Consider the following 19,021-nt stretch of genomic DNA (forward strand, 5'->3'; position numbering starts at 1 on the left):
TGTTTGAGGCAGATCCCAAATCCAGCTACCTTTGGAGCTGAGATGGACTGCAGCACATTGCCAGTACAGGTCACAGTGAGTAAGGCTGTTATAGCCTATGAGGAAAATCAGTGATGGTGGTGGTGGTGGGGATCTGCAAATATTGTTTTTGAAGGTTTCTGCGTGTTCCCTGATGTTCCTCCACCTCTAAAATCCTAAAATTGGTTGTTTTTTTTCTTTTAGCATTTTTGAAGCTTTTTGGCATCAAAATGCTGCTGCGGCAGCCTTCTTGGATTTCCTGATTTTTTTCCAAAGTTCTCCAGAAACTTCAAATCACCTCCTTTTGCCTCAGAATAGCAGGGATTGAGTACTCAGGCTCTTTTGACCCTAATTCATTCTAGGTTTGTGCTGGATGGGCCCCCGAAGAACATCCTTGTGCCACATGCCAAACAGCACGTGATGGGGGGGGGGGGGGGCATGAGCAGCTTGCTTAGCCTCCTCTTTGCTCTCTAGGCCTGAAGAACAGGCAGGAAGCCCTTTGGGGCATTTTCCTTTCAGGGCCCTGGGATGACAGTTCTAGACGCAGAGGCCACAGAGCTCAAGAAATGTAAGCTGGAGTCCTCTACAGGAGACTCAGCGCTGCCTAGTACAGCATTTTCTACAGAATTTGTTAATTTGATGTGGAGAGCCTTTCAGGACAAATGACCTTCCATTAGGAAGTGTGGCAGAAAGTTCCTGAGGTTTCATTTTCTGGAAAACCATTTCCAGTTCTTGGCCCTTCATTTTGGCCTGGCGACTCTGCCTCGCACTTTCACCAAGGCAAAAGATGGGCTTACATGTTCATCCATACTGGCTGATTAGAGCCCCGTCGTTTGCCGAAGGACGGCAAGCGGTGTCTCAGGTGATCCAGGTTCTGCAGATCCTAGATTGGCTAAAAAATTTCCGAAAGATCCATCTGACTCCGGCCCTGTCCCTAGAATAACTGGATGTCTTGTTCAACACAGTGGAAGACCATGTCTATCTTCCAGAGGCACGCAGATGGAAGCTTTGCTCTCAAATATCGAGCTTGCTAGCCAAGCCAACTCCATTAGTGTGGCACTATCTCCAAGTACTAGATTCCATGGCAGCTACAACAAACGTGGTTCCCTGGGCGAAAGCTTACATGCATCCTCTCCAAAACGCGTTATCACGTTGTTCCCCTCAGACGGACTCTTTGCAGATGTCCTTGCCCTGGACACCAGAAGCCCGGACCAATATGGACTAACCAAGCATACCCCTAAGCATAGCTTTCTGGGTAATTGTGACAACAGATGCCAGTCAGCTGGTAAGCTCGCTGCAACCATTGTCTGATTCAGGGACGGTGGTCAATTAACAGGCTGAAACTTCAAGCCATTCGGCTGACTTTGCAGAAACTGCAGAAGACTCTGGAAGGTCAGGCATTCTGAATCTTCTCAGACAGTGCTATGCCAATCACCAGGGAGGCACCAACAGTGCCCAACTGGGTCTGGAAGCCCACTTACTGTTTAAATGGGCAGAACTTAATTTTCAAGTGCTCTCAGTGGCTCTCGTAATGGGAGAGGACAGTGTCCAAGCTAATTCCCTCAGCAGACAGACCTTGGATCTGGGTGAGTACACGCCGTCTGCATCAGCCTTCCAAACTATTGTTCATTGTTGGAGTCACCCAACGTTCAACCTCATGGCAACAACACAAAACAAGAAGCCGGACAGGTTCTTCAGTCAAAGGTCTGAGCCTGGAACCACAGATCTGGATGCTCTGGTCCAGCCATAGCCACAGAGCGAGCTGTTGTACATGTTCCCTCTGTGGCCTTCTAGAAGGGGCTATTGACTGCTTTGGAACTAACTGTAGAGGCAGCAGAGCTGTCTGTGAAGTAGGAGGGATTCAAAACCTGGAGTAGATTCTTTCTGCAAGACTCACAAACACTGAGATATAATCCACTCATCTAGAATGACACACCTATCTACTAGAAAAGATACTAGCAAGGTGAGAACCTAATCTCTCAAGCGCAGCAATGAAGTAGCAAGTTCATTACTCACAATATAGATTCTGAAAAATGAAGTACTCAAACATAATTCATTTTAGAATTAATTTATTTTATTTTGGTACGGACTAAAGCTGCAGGATTGACCAGTCTTATGGAGCTGTGTATTTGAGAACAGTTATAAATACCAGTCATTCTTATTTCTCAAAGATTGTAAGACCGTAAACAAATCATAGCCCACACAGAGTTGCACACTGAGGAATGTGCCTCCAAATATACCCAAAATGTAGTCTGAAAAATAGAAAGCTAAATGTGGCTATGACAGTAGTGGGAAGAGGACATTGTCCTCCTTAAGAATTTTTGGCACCTTATATTAGCCACGCTTGCAACCCAAGTTCTTTAACATTGTTGTTTCCTTGTATGGGGCAGTAATATTTTCTCAGTAAGTGTATTTTTTGTAAAATTCTGAAACTATTCATAGTAATATATAATTTTCCTATATGTGTTCATGTATAGAGGATTATAGATTGGTTTTGAGTGATAACATAACAGTGTTTGGAATCTTTCAGCATGCAATGCTTCAGCTCATAAAGGAAGCTGGGGATCTGAATGGAATTGCATCGAGAGATGATACGCCTGTGACTGAAGTTTTGAATCAGGTTTGCCCTTCTACATGGCGGAGTGCCTGCAAGACTGCAGTGCAGTTATTGTTTGGCCAAGCTGGATTGGTAAGTGAATGAAATCAGCAGTAAAGGACAAGTACTGCGGTAACAAGAGAAATGTTTGACTAAAGCAGGACTGGATTGGGGAGTATGGGGAGTGGAAACCTGGTGCAATTTAAACTGTTAATTCTAAAAATATAAAGGAGAGCCATCATCTCCTGAGTTTTAAATGTCCAGTAGCATGGGTGTTGCTTGTCTTTTAGCAAGTATCTCACATTTGCTGATCAAAGGGAAAAAAAAAATCAAATGTAGGTTTAGGCTTTAGACGGTATAGAAATTTTTAAAATAAATAAATGGAGGTTTACATTAGACTACATTCTCCCTCAGGCATCTAGCTTGTAACTCATTAAGATCAAACACAGTACTTGGCCAGAAGTATGACTTAGGCCTATATGCACAAAACTCACTGTGCGTTAACGATCATCGTTAAACCAGTTTTAACCGGTTTAGTGATGAAGTATTGCATCTATCAATGCACAAAATGGAAAATCGCGGTCTTTTCCGTGGTTTGTAGCGGCCTCCGATAATCATATGAAAATACATTACAACGAGCTCATTGATATTAAAATGATTACTCTGATGCCCACATGATGCGCAAAATGAGCGCTGGTTTTTAACACTGAAATCTCCCATAGATCTGGAGGTGCTGGTAGCGTTAAAAAGGCACTGAACATCAGCTTGCTTTTTTTTTTTTTTTTTAAATGAGCTAGATGTTGTGGATATCACGCACAATATCTGTCCTCATTTAAAAAAAAAATAAAAAAATTTAAGTCGTGCCGGGACCTCCCTCCCCCAAACAACCCACACACATAAACTTAAAAAAAAAAGCAGCAAGAGGGAAGCCCATCCCCTCTATAGGAGGCATCTGGGCCAGTCAGGGTCTTAGGCCCCTTCCTGGTGCATCCCAGGATTGGTTCAGCACTAAGGCCCTTCCTGGGCCAATCAAGAGTCTTAGGCCCCTCCAAATTCATCCTAGGATGCATTGGGAAGGGGAAGGCCTGCCATTTTAAAGAGGTGGGCAGGATTTTCATCAAAAAGGTATGGTATTGGGGGGAAGGTCGGGGGTTCACAGGGGGCACCGTTGGCAGGAGGGAGTTGACATCCCTTCTAGTGATCTTCCTTTTAAAGATAGGAAATTTGTTGGGGGGGTAGCCCGGTGATGGAGGCACATGGGCATCCCTCTTGCCTATCTTAAATTTAAAGGCTGGGAAGGGGGGGTGTCCAGGTGGCTGCTTAGCGGCAGGAGGCTGCTTCAGAGCTTCCCCTGCCAGCTCTGTGCATGTGTCAGTTGCTGTCTCCAATGACTGACTGGATGGGATTACAGCGGACCTCTGGGAAACTCATTTGCATGCAAAATTGTTTGAACATCAATCGTGGTTTTCAAATCAGACTATTTACTGGCCCCACAGCAACCCACAGGATTTTAATGGCAATTTTAGAGCAACCAGGCCTTAACCCCCTGATAGTTGTCAAAAGGGAGAGCTCCAAAGGTTATTGAAAATTTTTGTGTAGAAGCTTACTGCATTTGATTCTGAAGTTTTCTTTTTAATGTTAATGTGTTTCTATTGCTGGCTCCAGGAAGGTTTAGGTTTGCCAAGCCTCTTTCTTCATTTTCTGTCAGTGCATATGCCTTAGGTTGACCTTGGCTTTGTTATTTTTCCCAGTAGGAACTCCCATTTTTATAAAATGTAAAACTTTGAAGTACTGTGACATAACTGTATTTACATTGTATTTTCATAAATATTTTACCACTAGTTTTGAGACATGAAAAATGTCTGGGTTACTTAGCTAGCTAGGCAGAAAACTATCATATCTCACTCAATTTGATGAAAATTTCGAGTGCGTGCTGCTGCCTGTAGTATGGTTGGTATGTGGATTACATAACTTACTGTATAGTGTCTTGTGATAAGAGATTTGCATGCAGTTGATTTCAGTATATTAGGAAATGCCTTTAAAACTGTGAACAATAGTCATGTCTGCAGTGGACAGGAAGCTTTCCCCTGAGTAACCCCCAGGCTGGGTGTGAGAACTGTTTGTTGGCTACAGTTTAATTGAACTCAGGTCAGTTGAATACATCATTTGTTTATAATATAATGCAGGTTTCCTTTTTGGTCATCTTAGAACTTTGCTTTTCTAAGCTGAATAAAGTTAATGTTTTCAATGGAAATTTGCTGGAAGTCCTTGGCACCCAAGTACAAAATTAAGTATTGTTGAAGTGTACTTAGAAAAAGCAATAAATGTGTGCTACATATCAGAAGGGAGGTAGGGGAGAACATTTTGCAGAATATAAATAAAGTACACAGAGTGCAAATGACAATGGGACTTTCTGAGGGGAATGCAGGGGGAAGAGGAGATTGTCAATAAGAACATAAGAGTAGCCATATTGGGACAGAACAAAGGTCCATCAAACCCAGTATCCTGTTTCCAACAGTAGCCAACCCAGGTCACAAGTACTTGGCAAGATCACAAGGAGAAAAACAGATTTTATGCTGCTTATCTTAGGAATAAGCAATGGATTTCCCCAATCCATCTCAATAATGGCTTATGGACTTCTCTTTTAAGAAATTATCCAAACCTTTTTTTAAATGCTGCAAAGCTAACCAATTTCACTACATTCTGTGGCAATGAATTCCAGAGTTTACCTGTTGAGTGAAGAAATATTTTCTCATATTTGTTTTAAGAACATAAGACTTTGCCATACTGGGACAGACCATAGGTCCATTAAGCCCAACACTGGCCAACCCAGGTCCCAAATACTTAGCAAGATCCCAAGCAATAAAACAGATTTCATGCTGCTTATCCTAAGAATAAGCAGTGGATTTCCTCAAGCCATCGCAGTAATGGCCTGTGGACTTCCCTTTTAGGAATTTATCCAAACTTTTTTTTTAAACCCCGCTAAGCTAACTGATTTCACCACATTCTCCGGCAACAAATTCTAGAGTTTAATTACACATTGTGTGAAGAAATATATTCTCCGGTTTGTTTTAAATCTACTACTTAGTGACTTCATCATCTACCGTTTCCACTCCACTCAGTATTTTATAGACCTGTATCATCTCACCCTTGAGCTATCTCTTCTCCAAGCTGAAGAGCCGCTAGTGAGCACAAAATTTGTGTGCCGATTGTTTTATGTCCCTTGCCCTGATGCAGTATGATGCAAAACACGGGTGCCTTTGTCAGTGGTGGACCATTTATCTGGCAGAGACTGAGCTAAGAACACAGTGTTTGATACGTTTTTGCACATTTGGTGGGATTGTCCTAAAGTGGTCCCCTATTGGTCTATGATGTTTGATATTCTTAATGAAATTTTTCAGAGGCCCATTCGTAAATCTATGGGCAGTGCTTTATTGCATATGCCGCATGGGGCATTGCCGTGCTCCTGTCAGACCTTGGCTTTTCATGTGTTTACAGCTAGCAGACTGTTGCTGGCTGCACAGTGGAAGCAGGTTCACCCTCCTACTAGGCAGCATCTATTGGGGAAATTAGCTTTTATTTTTTGTATGTCTAAATTGACAGCTCTCGTGCATCATCACCTCTCTCAGTTTTTGAAGGTTTGGGATCCTTACATTAAGTGGTCATTGGTTCCTTAGTGGTCTCACCCAGCTACGTTTGTGGTTCATAGTTTGTTCTCTGCACCCATATGGGTTGGGGGGGATGGGAGGTGGGGGGGTTGTTTTGACTTGGACTGTTTTGTCTCGTACTGAAGAATCCCAATATGACTTGGCGGAGTGGGGGGATGTGATTGTATGGGCTGTTGGTTGCATTGTTATGTATCTTTTTGTATTTCTTCAATAAACTTTGGAGAAATAAAAGAACACAGTGTTTGAGACTTGCAACATAGAGATAAGTGATTTTTGATCCCAGAGACTGTGGTTGAAAGGTTTGTTGAAGGAGCCAAGACATTGCTAAATAGGTTTAGACCCTCCATCCCACTTCCTAATCCACATGGGAAAAAATTCTTAAAGCAAGCCTAGAAGGACTCTTAAGGGGGCAAATAACAAATTGCTCTAACTTGGTACTGCTCAAAGCTGGCATTATTTTTCCTGTCCAGGAGCATCGAATTGCTAAGTCAGCTCAGTGTTCTAAGGCCCTATCTTTAAAGGGGCCTTGAAGTGCAGACACTCCCACCCTTGTCCATATTTCTGAGCTAGGGGGGGTCACTTGGTGACAAAGGGGCAGGAACTCAACTCAAATAAATTTCTAACACTGGAAGATGTAATCAGTCAGTTTGACAAATTGAACAGTAGAAAATCGCTTGGACCGGATGGTATACATTCCAGAGTGTTGATAGAATTGAAAAATGAGTTTGCAGAGTTATAATTTTTCTTTAAAATCCAGCATAGTATTGGGAGATTGGAGGGTAGCCAATGTGACACCGATTTTTTTAAAAACTGGTTCCATGGGTGATCTGGGAAATTATAGACCGGCGAATCTGATGTCAGTGCCAGGCAAAATGGTAGAGACTATTATAAAGAACAAAATGACAGAACATATTTACGTAAGCATGGATTAATGAGAGAGAGCCAACATGGATTTAGTCATGGGAAATCTTGCCTCACCAATCTACTGCATTTCTTTGAAGGGATGAATGAACTTTGGAATAAAGCCAGATGGTGAGCCAGTTGATTTTGTGTATTTGGATTTTCAAAAGACATTTGACAAAGTACCACATGAAAGACTTCTGAGGAAATTAGAAAGTCCATGGGATAGGAGGTAATGTCTTATTATGGATTAAGAACTGGTTGAAAGACAGAAAACAGAGTAGGCTTAAATGATCAATATTCTGAATGGAGAAGGGTAAATAATGAGGTCCATCAACAACTAATACCTCCCTTTTGAATTATTTTCAAGTTTTTTTTTTTTAAATTGTTCAAAATATGAAAAAAATGTGATCTTCATTGTCAACTAGTTAAATATTACTGTAAAGAAGGAAAAAAAGCCACTTTGCCGCAGAGTGAGCGTAAGACAGAAATGCTGACAGAATGAGTCCATTTGCCCTGAAGCAGCCCTTCGGCGAAACGCCAGCTAGCCATCGTCGGCAGTGGACCGGGGCACAGCAGAGTTGGCATGCAGTGCATATAAAACGTGGGGATAATGAATGACTTGAACAAGATAAATTTATTCAGTATTGTCACTGTTTTTTTGGTTATAGACGGCTTTACAAATTTGGCTGTTATAATCTTTTGTGCTTAAGAAACATCAGATTTAAATTATTGTACCAGCATTTGCTTAGACAGGGAGGTTTGGGAGGTTTTTCAAGCCAATGAGGTAGTTTCTCTTTCCAGTATGCTTTTTTAGTCTTGTACTTTTAGCATAAAGGGATTTGAGGCCTTTTCCTCCTTTTTCTTTCTTTACAGAAATGTTTAACTAGTTGTTGACATTAAAGATCACATTTTTTCATATTTGAACAGTTTAAAAAAAACAAAAAAACTTGAAAGTAGTTCAAAAGGGAGGTATTAGTTGTTGATGTTGATATATTTCTCTCATTTCCTGCATATTTGTGTGATGATAAATAGTGAGGTTCTCCAGGGGTCTGTGCTGGGACTGTTGCTTTTTAACATATTTATCAATGATCTAGAGATGGACATGACTAGTGAGATAATTGCATTTGTTGATGACTCAAAGTTGTTAAATCACAAAAGGATTGTGAAAAATTGCAAGAGGACCTTGTGAGACTAGGAGACTGGGCATCAAAATGGCAGATGACGTTTAATGTGTGCAAGTGCAAAGTGATGCATGTGGGAAAGAGGAACCTGAACTATAGCTACGTGTTTCTGGGTTCTATTTTAGAACTCACTGCCCAGGAAAAGGATCTAGTTCTCATTGTTGAGGATACGTTGAAACCCTCAGCTCAATGTAGGTAACAGCTAAGAAAGCAATTAGAAAGTTAGGAATTATCAGGAAAGGAATGGAAAACAAAGAAAATGTTATAATGTCCTTGTATCGCTTTATGGTATGGCTGCTGGAATTAGAAAAGGTACAGACAAGGGCAATGAGAATGATAAAAGAAATGGGATGACTTCCCTATGAGGAAAGGCTAAAGTGGCTAGGGCTCTTAAGCTTGGAGAAGAGACACTCAGGGGTGATATGATAAGAGGTCTATAAAATACTGAGTGGAGTGGAAAGGGTAGATGTGAATCACTTGTTTGCTCTTTCCAAAACACTAGGACTAGGGGCATGTGATGATGCTACTAAGTAGTGGATTTAAAACAAAGCGGAAAAATATTTCTTCACACAACGTGTAATTAAACTCTGGACTTTGTTGCCAGAGAATGTGGTAAAATCAGTTAGCTTAGCAGGGTTTAAAAATGTTTTGGATAATGTCCTAAAAGAGAAGCCCATAGGCCATTATTGAGATGGTTTGGGGAAATCCATTGCTTATTCCTAGGGTAAGTAGTATAAAATCTAAAGGCGAAAAAACAGTGTGACAAGGCAGTGGCTGCTGCCAGAAGGATTCTGGGCTGTATAAAGAGAGGCGTAGTCAGTAGAAGGAAGATGGTGTTGATGCCCCTGTACAGGTCATTGGTGAGGCCCCACTTGGAGTATTGTGTTCAGTTTTGGAGACCGTATCTGGCGAAAGACGTAAGAAGACTTGAGGCGGTCCAGAGGAGGGCGACGAAAATGATAGGAGGCTTGCGCCAGAAGACGTATGAGGAGAGACTGGAAGCCCTGAATATGTATACCCTAGAGGAAAGGAGAGACAGGGGAGATATGATTCAGACGTTCAAATACTTAAAGGGTATTAACGTAGAACAAAATCTTTTCCAGAGAAAGGAAAATGGTAAAACCAGAGGACATAATTTGAGGTTGAGGGGTGGTAGATTCAGGGGCAATGTTAGGAAATTCTACTTTACGGAGAGGGTGGTGGATGCCTGGAATGCGCTCCCGAGAGAGGTGGTGGAGAGTAAAACTGTGACTGAGTTCAAAGAAGCGTGGGATGAACACAGAAGATTTAGAATCAGAAAATAATATTAAAGATTGAACTAGGCCAGTTACTGGGCAGACTTGTACGGTCTGTGTCTGTGCATGGCCGTTTGGAGGAGGATGGGCAGGGGAGGGCTTCAATGGCTGGGAGGGTGTAGATGGGCTGGAGTAAGTCTTAACAGAGATTTCGGCAGTTGGAACCCAAGCACAGTACCGGGTAAAGCTTTGGATTCTTGCCCAGAAATAGCTAAGAAGAAAAAAAAAATAAAAATAATAATTTAAATTGAATCAGATTGGGCAGACTGGATGGACCATTCGGGTCTTTATCTGCCGTCATCTACTATGTTACTATGTTACTATGTAAATCTGTTATACTACTTAGGATCTTGATAGGTCCTTATGACTTGGGTTGGCCACTGTTGGAATCTGTGCTGGATACTGGGCTTGATGGACATTTGGTCTTTTCTAGTATGGCAATTCTTATGTTCTTATGACATGAGGGACTTTTTCAAAGGTGGGGGGAATGTTATTTGGGATAGCGAATTTGTATGAACTGAAGGAGTATATTGGCTGATACTACTTTTGATATGGTCAGTCTGTTTGGTGCATCTAGGTTCATGTAGAGCAGGAAGTAGCTGTAGCTAGGAGGCCATATTATACATAATACCAACCATGGAAACCTCTGAGGAAGCATCATTGGACCTTAAATAGCAAACTACTTGATAGGGCCTCAGAGAGGTGTTAAGAGAGATTACCCATCACCACTGTCCCCAACCCCTCCCATCTCTTCACCAACAAGAATTTAGCCATATATAGGAGGCAAAATATCTTGACATGGACCTGAGATTTTGGAGCTGAGAAATGGCAACTAATAGCTAAGTAGCATGTTGGATTGTTTAGTAATCTTCCTTTTTATTTCCTTTTTGTAGGTAGTGGTCGATACAGCACAGATTGAAAATAAAGAAGCATATGCTCCACAGATTAGTATTGAAGGTTCTAGAATAGTTGTCCAAGTTCCATCAACATGGTAAATCTTTCCTTGCTTCAGACTTAACCCGTCTGCCTTTGATTTGCTAGATGGTGTGATAGATTCTTGCTGTAATCACTTATTAACTCTGAACCTGCTGCTGTATATTTTATTACATTACATAAGTTCTTATATACTGCAACTACCTTGTGGTTCAGTACGGTTGACCACTAAGAGATACTAACCATTTGTAGTATGATCATAATAAATTAATCAAAATATTTACCAAACAAGTGATTTTCTAAAGACTAGATAACAGGTTGAAATTGATATATAAATGCTAACTTGTTTGTCCCACATAGCTGCCAGATATGCCTAAATTTTACTAAGAAATCATTTATAAACGCATCTCTCTACAGATGGAAAGTCAAAAAATTGTATAATATGTAAATGTTTTCTAGTAGTAAAATTGAAGCGATCCAAAAGGTAGCTGGGGAAGAGTCCATTCAAAGCCTTAAAACATACACAACCAAATTTGAAAACTATTCTGGCTTCTATTGTCAACCAGTGCAGTCTATGGTAATACTGCAATACGTGATCTGATCTTTTCAATCCGAAAATCAGCTGTACTTCAGTATTTTGAATAATTTGCAACCTTTTTACATTTTTCTTAGAAATCGACAGATAGAGAATATTGCAGTAATCCAATGTACTGAGAATGAGAGACTGTATCAACAATCTGAATGAGAAAAAATCAAAATATGGCTTAATTGTTCTCAATTTCCATAATAGGAAGTGAGATTTTTTAACTAGAGAAGTAATATGGAAATTGAAAGAAAATACAGTGTACACAAAGTATTAGCAATTGTGTTAAGGCTAGTTATAAATACTGCATAGATTTACCTATACAAAAAATATTAAATCCAAAGTATTGTAATTGCCCTAAATTCTGCAGCGTTTCAGACGTATACATTGAAAGAGATTAGTCGGTTTAATTTATTTTTATGGTGATAACCAAGCACATTTAGGTAATTTCCTTTCCTTTCCCTTACCTTCTCCTTGTTTCCAGTCCCAAAAACAACTACATAGGCAGTTTCTAGTTCTGCCAAAGGCAAGAAGAAAGTCTAGGTTGAAACTGAACTTTTCAGAGCTATGCATATACCAGTCAGAGCCTTCTGTAGCAGCAAACACATTCCTTTCCATTTGGGGCTCCAATACATTACCTGAATGACAAGTACTGGTGACATAAACTTAGGGCCACTGCACATAGTTCTCTAGTGAAACCACTAGGCCAGCCTGATCCCCTTCCATTCAAGTTTTATGTTGTTAACTGATATTCTTTAGATTGCTAATATAATGTTGTGTTTGAAATGTTAAATCAGAGAATAACTTTTAAAACATGGGAATGGGAGTGTGTGGTGCAGTGGTTAGAGCTACAGCCTCAGCACCCTGAAGTTGTGGGTTCAAATCCCTCACTTCTCCTTGTGACCCTGGGCAAGTCACTTAATCCCCCCATTGCCCCAGGTACACTAGATAGAGCTTGAGCCCGCCGGGACAGAGAGGGAAATATGATAAAAGTACCTGAATGTAAAGCCACTTAGAATATAAGTGGTATATAGTAGTGCTGCCCGATTCAGGAAAAAAAATTTTGATTCAATTTGATTCAGCCTACTGAATTGGTTTTTCGATTCGATTCGATTTTCCTGCCCAATTGGGTGTTTTTTTCAAACATCATGGTGGGTTTATTTTATAGCCTCTTCACCCCCTTTGCCTTCTCCTAACCACACTGGCGCTGTGGTGTAAACAAAATAAACAAAAAAGACTTTTCCTCTCTCTGTTAAATCCTAGCTCACGTTTGCGGTCTAACACCAGCTCTGGCAGGATACACGTTTCAAATCTGACATATTGTAATCACAAAATGGAAAATAAAATTAGTTTTTCTACCTTTTGTTCTCTGGTCATTATTCAAATCTTGTTGGTCCCAGGCTCTGGTTGTCTTCTGATAACTTGTTTGCCAGGGTCTCCTTCTTTCCTCTTTCTCCATTCTAACCATCCATCTGCCATCTCTGTCCTCCCCTTCTGTTTCCCTTCCCTCTCCCGGAGGTCTGGCATTTTTTTCGTCTCCATCCACAGATCCACCTTTTCTTAACTACCCTTTTATCCAGCATATCTCTCTCCTTCCCCACCACCCAGGGTCCACCATCTTTCCCTTTCTTTTCCCAACTACCCAGTATCTCTATCTCCCCTCCATACCATCCCTTATGTCCAACTTCTTTCCCTTTCTGTTCCTTCCCTCCCTAAATCCCATTGTCCATCATCTCTCTTCCTCTCCTCTATTTTCAGACCCATTATTTCTTCTCCCCCAAAGTCCGGCACATGCACATCTCTTTGAATCCCCTTCCCTCACCTCCGTGTACTTCTACACCAGGGCCCCCCTCCCCTGGTCTGTCCACCCCTTGAAGGCCTACATCCCCCCCTTTGAACGCCTGCATTCCCCCAAAGGCCTGCCTGCCTGTCCCCACTGAAGCTCTGTCCCCCCTCCCTTTGAAGGCCTGCATCTCCCCCGAAGGCTGGCCTGCCTATCTCCTCTGATGTCAGAGAAGGGGCAAGACCGCAGCAGAGAGAAGAGAGCTCCGAAGCCATACAGCAGCTTGCAAAAATCTCTAGCGCCAGCGATCTTATTGCAGGCTGCTGAAATTAGAAAAATTCATTCTGGGAAGCCAGTGGGGAAGACGGACAGGACAGCACAGCAGCGGGAGGCCAGCGGGTAAGCCACTTCCCAACTGACCCTCCCCACTCACCCTCTAAAGCAGGAGCAGCAGGCCAGCAAAAGGCAGCGCTGCTGCTCCTGCTTTAGAGGGCGAGTTGGGAGGGTCAGTCAATAAATCGGGAGGCCGATTTTTTTTTTTTTTTGGTTGGGGTAAATCGATTTGAATCGATTCACCCGAAATGAATCGGTGAATTGGGCAGCACTAGTATATAGATAAATAATAATAAAATAATAATAATATTTTGATAGGTGTCTGAAAGAAGATCCAGCAACAATGTCATTATTACAAAGAAGCCTTGACCCAGAAAAGACTTTGGGACTAGTGGATGTTCTCTACACTGCTGTGTTTGATATCAACAGATGGAAAGAAGGGAGGTAGGTATGCCATAAGTAGTACTTTTATACCTTTAGTCTTAAAAGCAGAAGTGGTAGGCTTTGCACTGCAGAGATTGTACTGTGTAACTGCGCTTCACATAATCCTCATTTGAAATGGAAGTTTTAAGCCACGCATGATCTATGTACAGGTATAAATTTTAAGTACACTGAGATGAAATTTACATCTGTTTAAAACATCCTACACAGCTCCAGATTTAAATATGAATCAGGATCTTAGAGTAGTGGGCATGCAAACTATGGCTTGCAGGCCAAATCATCCCATTTGGTTGTGGTTTCTGATTTAATTCTTTATATCCCAAACTTATGTATGATTTGGTCCACCAAATCTGGTTTTCTGGCTGTCCTGCTGCTGACATTACTGAATGCCTGAAATGTCCTCCTTGTGATATGTTGAGATGCACATGACATCGAAGGTAGAGATGACATTTCTCCTTTGGCAGTGCAGGGATGTCCAATTGAGGAAGATATGCTCCGTCTTTAGCAGCATTCAAATCTAAACTAAAAGCCCATTTTTTTTTAAGCTACTTTCAACTCTTAACTCCCACTCACTATCAATCCCTATACCCATCATTTCATTCCTTCTGCTAGAAACTCCCCAACCCTGAGATGTCCTGTCTGTCCAAATTCGATTGCAAGCTCTTCTGAGAAGGGACCATCTATTGAATGTTAAATGTACATCACTGCGTACGCCTTTCAGCGCTATTGAAATGATAAATGGCAGTAATGGTATAGGCTAGCTGCTGCTAGAATTCTACACTCGTTGGACGGTGGTGGGATAGGTTTATGCTGGAGAGGCTGGCTAGGAGAGTCCTGCCAGTGAGGGGAACCCCATCAGACCCCTTATGCAATCATGGCTCCAAATGTGGCTCTCAAGGTCAGAAGAACTTGCCCACTCCTGTCTTAGAACCTCTGGTCTTTGGCATATACTGTATATAAAGGATGAGATTTGTCAGTAAAAAAAGAAATTGGTAAATCAGATTTGTTAGTTTTTTTAACATATGTCTGCACTGAATACAAGAAATATGCATCAATAGCTAGAGTGAATTATGTCTTTAGTTGCCTTATACAGAAGGAATTCCTTGAGATAAAGGAAACAGACGCTGGAGACTTAAATGACAATAAGAGTGATAACTTTCATTCTTCTCTGAACTGGATGTATAGATATTTGGAGATACATTTTAGCTGTTAAGTACCCTTTTTCTTTGTTTTAGGGAGCAAGCACTGCCCAACATTCAGATACTGTTACAGCGCGAGATCTGTGACTATGGGAATCAGATTGACCTTCCATCTGGGAATGGGACAAAGTCCTCTGGAGGACTGCAAAAGACTTTCTCAAAACTAACTTCACGGTTTACAAAGAAAACTTCCTGCAGCAGTTCAGGTAGCAGCAATAGCGGAAGTTATTCTATCTCCAGTACACCTTCAAAAAATGTGTTTATTGCTAGTAGCTTGGAAGATAAAATAAAAATACCTAGTTCTATAGATTCAAGGCTCCAGAGCATCTTAAACTTAGGCAATTTCCCTAGGGCCATGGAGCTACCACAACCCACTCAGAGCACAAATAAGCAGACAGTCAATGGATTTCTCATTGGAAGACCTGAACATTTCAAAGGAGATGAGACGAAGGATGGAAAAGGAATGAATTTGCCTACTGACCAGGAAATGCAAGATGTCATTGACTTCCTTTCTGGTTTTAATATGGGGAAATCCCAGCAAGCCTCTCCACTGATTAAAAGGAGGAACTCTCTTGCATCTTCCAGTGCAATAGAGCAAAAATCAGGAACAGTGCAACAGCAGCCTGTCTCCCACTCCTCTCTGCATTTATCTCCACAAGGATTACTGCAACATCAACAGCAGTCTCAAAAACAGCAGCACCAATTGCAGTTTTATCAGCATCTACTGCAACCTATTGGAACACAACAGCAACAGCGTGCACCTGGGAAATGGCCCAATAGTTCTTCACAGCAGCCAACACCAGCTGTTGGGACTGGACTGGCTCCTATTAATCAGACCAGTCAGTGGAGCAATCCTGGTCTTTCTGATCTGAGCTCTGACTTGTATAGCTTGGGTCTTGTGAGTAGCTACATGGACAGTATGATGTCTGAGATGCTAGGTCAGAAGCCTCAAGGACCAAGAAATAATACTTGGCCAAACCGTGACCAAAGTGATGGGGTCTTCGGAATGCTGGGTGACATTTTGCCTTTTGATCCTGCAGGTAGGTATATTTTTTTAGCTTACAAAATTATTGTACTTTTCTCACACTACTGCTCCGTGTAAAAGTAACCCAGTAGATGGCTCCAAATGATAAAATATCAATCAAACCAAACTGAGTTTACTTGCAGAAAGGCACACCGAGGTGCCTGCAGCCTAATGCAATGTGAAAAAAGCAACCCTGATACCAGGAAAACGCTGCGATAGTCTAGAACCGCTACCATCTACAGGGTTCCTTTTACACCCCTGAGGAAGGCCCCTGTGGCCCAAACACAGACCGTGCTGGGGTCCAGTTTATGCTCTATTACAAAGGACTTTACATGCCTGCCACGTTTTGTTTTATTGATGTATATATCTGTGCAAATTTTAACTGAAATTCTATAATTTAAATGTAATTGTTCACACAGTGGTCTGACCAGTGTCCCTTCCCCACTTCCTTTTTCTGTTTCTACAAATTTAATCACCTTACTCGTCATACCAATTTCTAGATCATTTATAAATAAGTTAAATAGCACCGGTACCAGTACAGATCCCTGCAGCACTCATAAGAACATAAGAATTGCCACTGCTGGGTCAGACCAGTGGTCCATCCTGCCCAGTAGTCCACTCACGCGGCAGCCCCCAAGTCAAAGACCAGTGCTCTAAATGAGTCCAGCCTCACCTGGGTACATGTCACAGTTCCCAGCTTTAGCTATAAAATTGCTTTACCCATTAATTTTGGAAGCACACAATTCTATTCCATGGTGTGTTGTGATGGGAGGATCCATGAACCTGATTGTCCTTTCAGTTTAAAAACGGGGGAAAGGTCTTGTCCACTCCTGGTATGTAAGAGTTTTTAGTGATTTGCTCCACCACCTGTGCACAGTTGTCTGCAGATTCTGGTTTAGAAACTCCCTAGAAGTGTAGTTTTGTTTCATGATCTATTCTGGTCTCAACATTCCTCTACTCCATTGCATAAAATCGTTTCTCGATATCTCCAAGCTGTTGGTTCTTTGAACACCCTTCTGTCTCCTGTCATTAAGGCTGTTGTGCTACTTTACAATCCATGCATCTGATTTCATTCATAACACCAGTCTTAATATCTTTGGAGTTCTTGAAACCACCACCATATCTCATCTCAGAAATTGATACTCTCATTTGTGTCTGTAATCTACCTGCCACTGTTGCTATGGTCTATGGGAGATAAACTACCCTGTTTCCCCGATGGTAAGACACTGTCTTATTTTTTTTGGAAGGCCAAAATATGCTCTAGGGCTTATTTTCGGGGGGATGCCTTATTTACCCATGAAGAAGACTACAGTACACAGTTATTGTTGAAAAAAAACAGAATTTTATTACGTTCGCGATAGGTACGTTCGCAATGCGTTCGTTGGAGGAAGAAAACGGTCGGCTGAAGAATCGGTCGGCCGAAAAATCGTACCGTGTATGGCCAGCTTTATCCATCATACCATATATTGTACCATTTAATGTCCCCAATGTTCTCCATCAGGGAAACACAGTAAAGAGATTATTCTGTAGTGCAGCATCAGAGGGGACTTGACAATGTGAAACCATTGTTTATATACCGTATGCATTTTAAACAGGCTTTATATACAGTAAGTGGTATTGCTCACAGCAAAAGAAACCTGTCTGCGTGTCTCACTTTTGGATGTTCTGGCCGTGAACAAACTCCTGCAGTCTCCGTTAGGGAGGGATGAGGGAAGCTGCCTGTGTTTCCTTGCGCGGAGTCACGTGCGCGCGCTGCAGTCCTGTCACTTCCTCCTCTTCACTTCATGACGAGGCGCGGCACGCAGCCATGGAGGCAAATACGGTAGACGGAGGGACCACACGGAGTCACCTAGAGAGTTGCGCGGGGACAGAAATCCCACCCGTCCCTGCCAAAGTCCCACCCGTCCCCGTGAGGAATCCCACCCGTCCCCGTGAGGAATCCCTCCGTCCCCACCCGTCCCCGCGAGAAATCCCCTCCGTCCCCGCCCGTCCATATAAACTTCAGAAATAGTTATTTCATTTAATTATGCTACTGAATTAAAGGCTCTGGTAGAAACCCATTTACAAATAAGCAAAAAGACTTTATTAATTTGAAAATATTAATTGGGAAGAATACATACTTTGCAAATGGGTTTCTACCAGAGCCTCTAATGTTTATAAATTTTTATCAACACAACTAATATACTACTTTATCCTGAAGCAAAATAAAAAAAAAGAAATATTATTCTTTTCCTACCTTTGTTGCCTGGTTTCTGCTTTCCTCATGTTCTCATTCAATTCCTTCCATCCACTGTCTCTCTTCCTTCTGCATCTTCCATTTGCTCTGTTACTGTGCCTCTCCCTTTCTTCCCCCTTCCAAATTGGTCTGGCACCCATCTTCTCTCCGCTCCCCCCATAGTCTGGCATCTGTCTTCTTCCCTGCCAGCGTCTTCTCCCTACTCTCTCTTCCCCATTTCCTTTCAGCGTCCTTCTCCCCCCATCTTCCCCATGTCCTGTCAGCGTCCTTCTCCCCCCTCTGTCTTCCACATGTGCTTTCAATGTCCTTCTCCCCCCTCTGCTTCCCCATTTCCTTTCAGCGTCCTTCTCCCCCCATCTTCCCCATGTCCTGTCAGCGTCCTTCTCCCCCTCTGCTTCCCCATGTCCTTTCAGCGTCCTTCTCCCTCTCTGTCTTCCCCATGGCCTTTCAGCGTCCTTCTCCACCCCCCCGTCTTCCCCATGTCCTTTCAGCGTCCTTCTCCACCCCTCTGTCTTCCACAAGTGCTTTCAGAGTCCTTCCCCCCCGCCCTTCCCATGGCCTTTCAGCGTCCTTCTCCACCCCTTTGTCTTCCCCATGTCCTTTCAGCGTCCTTCTCCACCCCTTTGTCTTCCCCATGTGCTTTCAGCATCCTTCTCCCCCTCTGTCTTCCACAAGTGCTTTCAGAGTCCTTCCCCCCCCCCCCCGCCCTTCCCATGGCCTTTCAGCGTCCTTCTCCACCCCTTTGTATTCCCCATGTGCTTTCAGCGTCCTTCTCCCTCCTCTGTCTTCAAGTGCTTTCAGAGTCCTTCCCCCCCTCCTCCCGTCTTC

General features: G+C 42.4%; 1 protein-coding gene across 2 annotated transcripts in view; it reads left to right on the forward strand.

Moving 5' to 3' along the window:
- Positions 1–19,021, forward strand: part of GARRE1 (granule associated Rac and RHOG effector 1) — a 131,629-nt gene that overhangs the window by 92,965 nt on the left and 19,643 nt on the right. For both annotated transcript variants that reach the window (XM_033940667.1, XM_033940668.1), the window contains exons 7-10: positions 2,549–2,707; positions 10,555–10,652; positions 13,612–13,737; positions 14,970–15,973. In XM_033940667.1, coding sequence (XP_033796558.1) covers positions 2,549–2,707; positions 10,555–10,652; positions 13,612–13,737; positions 14,970–15,973 — 1,387 coding nt within the window. The remainder of the gene's footprint in view (positions 1–2,548; positions 2,708–10,554; positions 10,653–13,611; positions 13,738–14,969; positions 15,974–19,021) is intronic.

The sequence above is a fragment of the Geotrypetes seraphini genome, chromosome 4 (genome assembly GCF_902459505.1).
Source record: "Geotrypetes seraphini chromosome 4, aGeoSer1.1, whole genome shotgun sequence".
Taxonomy (NCBI): Eukaryota; Metazoa; Chordata; class Amphibia; order Gymnophiona; family Dermophiidae; genus Geotrypetes; species Geotrypetes seraphini.